An 8,012-nucleotide genomic window follows, 5' to 3' on the forward strand; every position below is an offset into this window, starting at 1 on the left:
TTTTTTCTTTGTCTAAAGGGGGGAATTAAGATTCAAATAGAAGACTTTTGAGAATTAAATTCGAGGCCAGAAAAAAAAAAAAAATCTATGATAAGGAACTACATTACGAGATATTTCTCTGAGTTACTTCTCATTTTCCCCTTTTTTCTATCGCAGATCTAAATAAAATCCCAGCCATTAATGATGCAACTCAGTAGAAATTCACAATATGAATGTCAACAATAAACCTGGAAAACCGGGAAAATAAACCCGACAATAAACCCAGAAATGGGGAAAAAAAGGGTTGGAAAGGAAAGTCTATATTAAGAGAAAAAGCACTGAGACCAAAGCTTTACAAAGTACTAAAGGTTTTTAATGAAATCCGTGTATTTAAAAAGTCAATAATGAGCAACATCCAGACAAAACAAGGTTATACATCAACAGGATCGACTAAAATCAAGACAAAAATCTGCCTTTTATTCCTTATCTAAACCTTTCTTTTAAAAGATTGCAGACATATTGTCCATTCCTCGTCTGAATCTGATTTCTGCATTGTAAATTATTATTACATTTAATAAATAAAGTCGACATTTTCTGCTAAACTGCTAAAAGTTGGTTTTAAGCGCTACCTTCCCCGCAGGTGGATAACCTGGTGGATTTTGAGGTTTCCCAGCACAGTGAAGCTCTTGCCGCACTGCCTGCAGCTGAACGGCTTCAGCCCGCTGTGGAAGCGCTCGTGCCTCATGCAGTTATCCTGCCTGGAGAACCTCTTGCCGCAGATGCTGCAGCTGAACGGCCTCTCTCCCGTGTGGACCCTCTGGTGCGTCTTTAGCCGGGTCTTCTGGGTGAAAGACTTCCCACATTCAAGGCACCTGAAAGGTTTGGAGGACTGGTGGCTGCTCTTGTGCTCCTCCAGCTGAGACAGGCGAAGGAAACCCTTGTTGCAAACTGAGCAGATGTAGACGCTCTGATTTGCTCTCCACGCAGTCATTAATCTTTTTGGTCTGCCGTTGATTTTGTTGTTAATATTTTCTTCATTTGCTTCTGATGCTCCTGCTGTGGACTCCTGGGCATGAGGCAAAGCTGCTGACGGTCCTGCAGACTCCATACAACCCCCCTGGATGACGCCACCATGCAAAGTGTCTGTGTAACCAGACTCAGGAAGCGCAGAGATCTCTGCTTTTATGGGCAGCGTAAAGCAGTCGTCTGCTCCTTCGGTTGCCGAGGATGGATATGAACTCTGCACGTCTCTGGAGGAAGGATACTCTTCGACATTAGAGGGAAAAATCTGCTGCTGGAGGGCGACAGAGCTGTTCTCAAACACATCACAGACGGGCCAGATGGGGTCGCCTCCGTTTGCTGCGTCTCTCGCTGCGTGCTCGGCTGTTTCATCGAAGTGAAGCTCAACTTCTTGTTTCACAGCTGGACTGATGTGAGGCTCACAAAGGGAAGCAGCAGGTTGTTCTTCAGGGTATGCTCCATCTGTTTCATGTTCCTTTATCTCTGCAGCCAAAAGAAAAGCACAGCATATGCAGTCAATCTGAAACGGCACAAACACTGACATCTATTTGAACAATAATGTTCAATGATTTTTATTTTTTTTTTAATACAGTTTGTTTGGCTTTTATCATCACTAGGGCTGCAACTAAAGATTATTTTAAAAATCGATGAATCGGCCGATTATTTTTTCGATTAATCGATGAATCGGACAAAAAATATTTTTTATATTAACCTCTTTATTCCAAAATAAACATTTTAGACAGAACAAACAAGCACACAAGTACAGGTTGCTCATTAACTGTACTGGTGCAATATGAAAAATAAATGTTTGTGTTAAAACTACGCAAACTTACATGAGAAATGTAGCTGCACATCCACAAAATATAGGCTACTTTGTTTCATAAAGCGCAAAAAAAGACATTTTTGTTTTTAAAAGCCCCTAAGGGGCTCAAACAATAGGCCCCCCATTTCAACAAATGAGTTTTTTTTAGACTAGAAGAGTTCTGCCTTTTAAGACAGGAAAGTATAGCAGTTAAATATGCTACTTGAGAAAATACTGAACCATAGAGATAAAAATAGCCCTGTGATTCAAATTATAAATTGTATTTGGAATAAAAATGAGAGAACTAGGGGTGCTAAAAAACACATCCTCCAAAGACAGATATTTACATGGGAATGTGGCATATAATTAATTGACATATTACTGATCTTGCTGGATTTTATTCTGCTTTACTTCCATAAATTTCAGGATCTTCTTTACTTTATCTTTGCCAGTAGATTTAAACTTTAAAATCCTTGCCCTCATAATGGTAAATGGCAAATGGCATGTACTTATATAGCGCCTTTATTCAAGTTAGGAGACTTGACCAAAGCGCTTTACACTACATTCATTCACCCATTCACACACACACTCACACACTGATAATTTGAGTGTGATAATTTGATAATTTGCAAGTTAATTTATTTATAAAGTAAATATAAACGCTGCTTAAGCTAATTCAAATGAAATTAAAAGTAAAATAAGTAGCCAACCTTATCACTGTCTGTAACCTACTAACACGGTAAGGAAAGCATCAGATGAGCTACCTGAGAAACTAACGTAACGTTTCCCCACTTTAAAACCAAACAAACATGATGGTTCCGTGCCATGTTAATTTCTTTTGAAAAAAGTTGCATGTTATCACTTTTTTCACTTTACAAAGCGCAGGCTATTTTAATTATTGTGATCAATTTGCGCCGTCAATCCCGGTGCATGCGCGCTTCATTTGCAGTCTGGACGCTGAGGGTTATGAAGGACCAACTCTGCCATATTTAAAAATAAATACAGAAATAAATAAATGCTCAATAAATGTATAAGCATACAGTTCATTGCCAACAAAAAAGTGAGACTTAAATGTATATAACTCTTAATTAGCTTCTTTATTTATTTGCCTTTGTAATATTTACCTTATTTATTTTTTGTCCTTTATAATCTTCAACTTTATTTTTTAATTACTTTTTAATTACTTATTATATATAGTATAGTTCTTATATATAGTTCTTATTATATAGTATTTATTTGTGTGCATGTTATAATATTTTTGTCTGTTGTATTCTTCCTTTGTATTTTTTTACCTTAGTTATTTCTTCGCCGCTGTTTATTTCTCTCTGCCCTTTTTACATTTCTCTCTGCCCTTTTTACATTTCTCTATGCATTTCTGTCTCATTATGCAAATGAGGAGGGGGTGTGTCCTAGAGAGTCAACTTCTGCTCATTGGTTGGCTTGGCGGTCCATCTTCTTAACTCACAGAGCTCAGAGTACTAAGTTAAATGTTCTCTTTTCTGTTGCTGTTGTTCAATAAAAGTACGTTTTAAGATCATTTGAGGCGAGAACCTTATACTTTTAAGCATCACCATATGGCCCATTCACAGATTTAATGCGTAATTTAAAAGAAAATGTGACGAACTTGAGAGGACCGTGGCAACCAGCAAAGCTACGAAGCTGACGGCAGCCAGGTCTAACCACAGCACATCTGCAGAGGCCCTCTCTCGGAATAGCCGTGTGTGAAGAATCGCTGGCTATGATGGTGATTTTTTGTTGCAGCGGCCCTCTCTCAGCATAGCCGTGTGTGAAGCGTGTTGGTCAGCATTTTAGTACATCGGTCGAATCTACAGGAGGAGAGTCTGATGTCGAGTCTGAAGTCATTAGAACTTGAGTAGGGACTTTGCCAAACTTTGCCAAATACAACAAAAAATCGCCATCATAGCCTGGCTATAGACCTGGCTGCCGTCAGCTTCGGAGCTCCGCTGGTTGCCACGGTCCTCTCAAGTTCGTCACATTTTCTTTTAAATTACGCATTAAATCTGTGAATGGGCCATATGGTGATGCTTAAAAGTATAAGGTTCTCGCCTCAAATGATCTTAAAACGTACTTTTATTGAACAACAGCAACAGAAAAGAGAACATTTAACTTAGTACTCTGAGCTCTGTGAGTTAAGAAGATGGCCAACAATTTATATTTGTATTTATTTTTAAATATGGCAGAGTTGGTCCTTCATAGAGGGTAAGCATCCTGCGGCGCTGACTGCAGTGCTGAGAGGGACTCCTGCGAGAGCTGGTGAACGGGGCTGGGATGGGGGAGGCGCCCCACGGCAGAGTAGGAATGATACATGCTTTCACGTAAGAGTCTCCAGTGACACCGTAAAAAGTTGCCTGATTTGTCGCTAGTCGCTTTTTTGAAAAATAGTCGCTGGAGGGGTCTGAAAAGTCGCCGAGTTGGCAACACTGCACGCTTGCTCGCTCTGCCGTATTTTTTTTTCTTCCCCCGTTTCGGTCAAGTGGATGTGATGACGGCGGCGGCGGATGACGCATTAATCGCGCGACACAACTAATCGATGATGAAATTCGTTGCCAACGCTTTTAAAAGTTGATTTTTATCAATTTTATCGATTCGTTGTTGCAGCCCTAATCATCACAGCAAAAAACATACGGTATTCTGATTAAAAATATCTATGTTTATTTCCTGTATCTGTTGAGGATTGGGGCCACTGAAAAAATTAAAGAAAGTTAACAGATTTTTAAATTTTATTTCAGTATAATATGGAAAAAAAGTCAGAATTCGGACTTTAATCTTATAATTTAATCTTATAATTCAGATTTTTTTCTCAAAATTCTGACTTTTTTTTCTCAGAATTCTGACTTTTTTCTCAAAATTCTGACTTTTTTTTTTATAATTCCTGCTTTAATCTCATAATTCTGACTTTTTTTTCTCAGAATTCTGACTTTAATCTCAGAATTCTGCCTTTAAGACCCCACGTTTTTACGTTCCTGAGGGGCACTTTCTGACTTTACTCTGACAGCCATGTCTGTTTTAAAGATTAGCCCTCTGGTTTTAATCACCGTCTGCTCGTCCATTAATGAAATAGCATCACCAGTGACCCCTCGGGCAGATAAAAACTCACCTAATTCCATCATTTTCCACAAATGTGTTACGGGCCCTCCCAAACAACTCACATCTTTGTCAGTGAAGCTGAGAGCTACCACATTTCTTGCTTCATGGTGCCCATCTACATTAAGATCCACAATTCTGAAATTAAAGTCAGAATTCTGAGAAAAGTGAGAATTTGAGATTAAAGTCAGAATTATGAGGAAAAAACATGTCAAAATTCTAAGAAAAAAAAGTCAAAATTCAGAGAAAAAAAAACAGTGGCCCTAATTATCTTCCTCTACACCTATGAAACTGGGTAAATGCATTTCATCTCTACCATTTTTGAAAGAAGAAAAATAAAAATACAAAAACAAAGCATTCAAAATAAGGACAAAAATACCACAGTCTAATAATCAAGTTCATCAAGAGGCTTACTTTAAAAAATAAAAAAAACATGTCATCATGGGACCTCCAGCAGAATAGTGTTTGTAATAACATGTGTTATTACCAACAATGTCTGACTGCAAAAGGATGATCATTAGGATTAATGTTTTCTGGACAGAGGAGTCTAAAATGTAACAGATTCTATCTGGAACACAGCATTTTAGGATGAATCATGATTCAGTGAAGCTTTGCAGTAACAGTATAGATCCAGGTGACCACATCATGGATTCCACTCTATGCATGAAGAAATCCCACAAATATCTCATAAAAAGTTGAGAAATTTTATCACATAGATGTCAAAGTTTGTCAGCTGGCTTCAAGCAGAGTATCACTGAAGTTATTTCAGTTGTAAGAAAACCAAAATATTTGCTATTTTCCTTACCCAGAATACATGTTTGAATCAGTCTTTACTTTTTCCTAATTAAATGTTTGTATCTTCCCTAATATTATATGACTGTATTGATTATATTAACCCTTTATGGCAGGGGTCTTCAAAGTTTTCCAGGCCAAGGACCCCAAACTGATGAAGAGATGGAGCGGGGACCCCCTAATTATATATATTCTATGAAATTGTGTTCTATCAATCTGGTCCTATAGTCACTCTATTACAGATGGAGTAATGTAAGGAAAGTAATTTCACCCTGGGATTATTAAAGTTTTTCTGATTCTGATTCCTGGTTGATGGGACAGGTGTTGTGAATGAAACGGTGTCCAGCTTGAAAGAGCTCCTGTGTGTCGCTGAATGTGTGCATTGATGACTGAAAGACATCTTCTGCCTCCATTTATCTGTTTACTATAGTGATTTGAATTCATGTTAATGTGGATTTAAAGAAATTTCAATTAGTATAAAAAAATTGCAGGGGAGAATATAAAGAAAAGTCTAATCAACCAAAACTTTTGCGACCCCTATGCAGTACCTCCATGGACCCCCTAGAGGTCGCGGACCCCCTGTTGAAGACCTCCGCTTTATAGGGCAAGTTAGCATTTTTGATCACTTGCCTACCCCTTATAAATGGAGTCCCTCCCCCCGTCCCTCAGTGACGTCTAGAAGCACAAAATCTATATCCAGCCATATTCAGCAAAGATACTGCTACATGGCTGTACATCTTATTTTGGCATTTGACCAATTGATGAGCCCTTGAATGATATATTACCTACTGTTAATTAAGTTGGGGAAAAAAGTTAACAAGTCAAGAAAAAAAGGTAAAAAGCTAATTGAAAAGTTAAAAAGTAAAATTAAAAAGTTAATAAGCCTAGTTAACAATTATATTTAGGTTTATAAACAAAAAAAAATGTAAGCCCCAGTATCAGCATTAATGCCTATAAGGTTATGTTGTACCAAAAAAAAAAAAAAAAAAAGTATCTTTTGTTCTCAGAGTGTTTTTCATGAATTTCTTATAGAAGCAATTTTGTTATTTTTCTAAATATATTCGGGTAAGTTGGCGTTTTTTGTTATTACATTGACATTAATTGTTGCCATCAAAATATCCATATTTTTTTTTATGTTACCATGGTAATAAGGTCTTGGATTCCAATAACACTATTAGCTTGATATTTTACTGAGTGCACTATAAAGGGTTAAAAACCTAAACAATTTTTTTGTTTATATAACAACATTAAACTAAAATAGGAGCAAACATTTAGCATATAGCACCTTTATGCTCTTTTTGCATATTGGCTTTGCCACTGACAGGCATAGTTTTACCCCAAATAAAGGATATTTCTATTCTTTTTTTATCCTAATATAGTCTCTCTCGTTGGACGAATTAAACAGGAGAAAGTATCAATCGTTTCAGAGCGTTCATTTCTAAGTTTACAGTTAAGGGGATCTTGTTTATCAGTTAAAAGTGTGAATTGAAGCTGTTTTAAACGCAGTTCGGTGCGCTGAGTGTCCACTTCCGGTTCCTCACCTCTCCACGGCTCCTGGGTCTGCACCTGCTTCTCGGCTGTAACTCGCCTCGCAGCAGCTTCCTGCGCTTTCTGGAGCTCAGCATCCATCCTCTTCAGGCTGCTCCGCAGCTCTTGTATCTCACTGTCCCTCCTGCTCACCTCCAGCCGCAGAGCCACGCTGCCCTCCTCCAATAGCATCGATATTTCAGCCGCAGCAGCTTTGGCCAGAGCGTCCATAATGGCGGCCACCTGCGCACTGAAAGCTGAGGGGAAAGACATCCCGCTGGGGGAGTTAAAACACTCAACAGAAGTCAAGTTTTTGGTTTCCCGAGGAGATGGGAGGATGGAAGTCAGCATCCCACCAGTCTTATTTTGGTTTGCTTCCGGTAAATTCCAGGTGGAAGTGAGGTAGACCTTAATGACCGTAAAACCTCTAATAAACACGAAACTCCACATTTCACTGCTGACTTTGAATCAGCCTGCATCTCCTGATAAGTTCCATGGAAATAAAATAAAAATGTTATTCATAAATCTGAACCTGAAACACAACTTAAACCAGATGTTTACCTTCTCTTTCCTTTTTTTTTTTTTAAGACAAATGGATTGGATAAAATAGTTTTTAATGAAATTAAATTCAAACTTAAACTTTAAATTTATTTATCCCTCATTAAAGAAACTATGTACATGTATCCATGTAGGTTCTCCATAATTATCTGCATATATATGAATAATTATTTAAAAAAATAATATCCAGAGATTTCTAGAGGAGTTCTTAGAACAGAAACACCCTTCT

General features: G+C 37.9%; 1 protein-coding gene and 1 long non-coding RNA gene across 3 annotated transcripts in view; one reads left to right on the top strand and one right to left on the bottom strand.

Moving 5' to 3' along the window:
- Positions 1 to 1,448, top strand: part of LOC119779658 — a 5,393-nt gene extending 3,945 nt beyond the window's left edge. Inside the window, exon 3 of the long non-coding RNA XR_005280259.1 lies at positions 620 to 1,448. This is a non-coding gene — a long non-coding RNA (uncharacterized LOC119779658). The remainder of the gene's footprint in view (positions 1 to 619) is intronic.
- Positions 272 to 7,610, bottom strand: LOC119779649 (zinc finger and SCAN domain-containing protein 12-like). Of its 2 annotated transcripts, none has more exons than XM_038279391.1 (2): positions 7,240 to 7,610; positions 272 to 1,443 (listed from the first exon to the last, which is right to left on the bottom strand). In XM_038279391.1, exons 1-2 carry the CDS (start codon positions 7,574 to 7,576, stop codon positions 605 to 607), a joined length of 1,176 nt encoding a protein of 391 aa, XP_038135319.1. In that variant the 5' UTR covers positions 7,577 to 7,610; the 3' UTR covers positions 272 to 604. The 2 variants fall into 2 exon arrangements, with proteins under 2 accessions (XP_038135319.1, XP_038135310.1); XM_038279382.1 differs by having other exon boundaries at positions 288 to 1,482.
- Between the last annotated feature and the right edge of the window lie 402 nt (positions 7,611 to 8,012).

The sequence above is a fragment of the Cyprinodon tularosa genome, unplaced genomic scaffold, assembly GCF_016077235.1.
Source record: "Cyprinodon tularosa strain WSP-4 unplaced genomic scaffold, ASM1607723v1 ctg102, whole genome shotgun sequence".
NCBI lineage: Eukaryota > Metazoa > Chordata > Actinopteri > Cyprinodontiformes > Cyprinodontidae > Cyprinodon > Cyprinodon tularosa.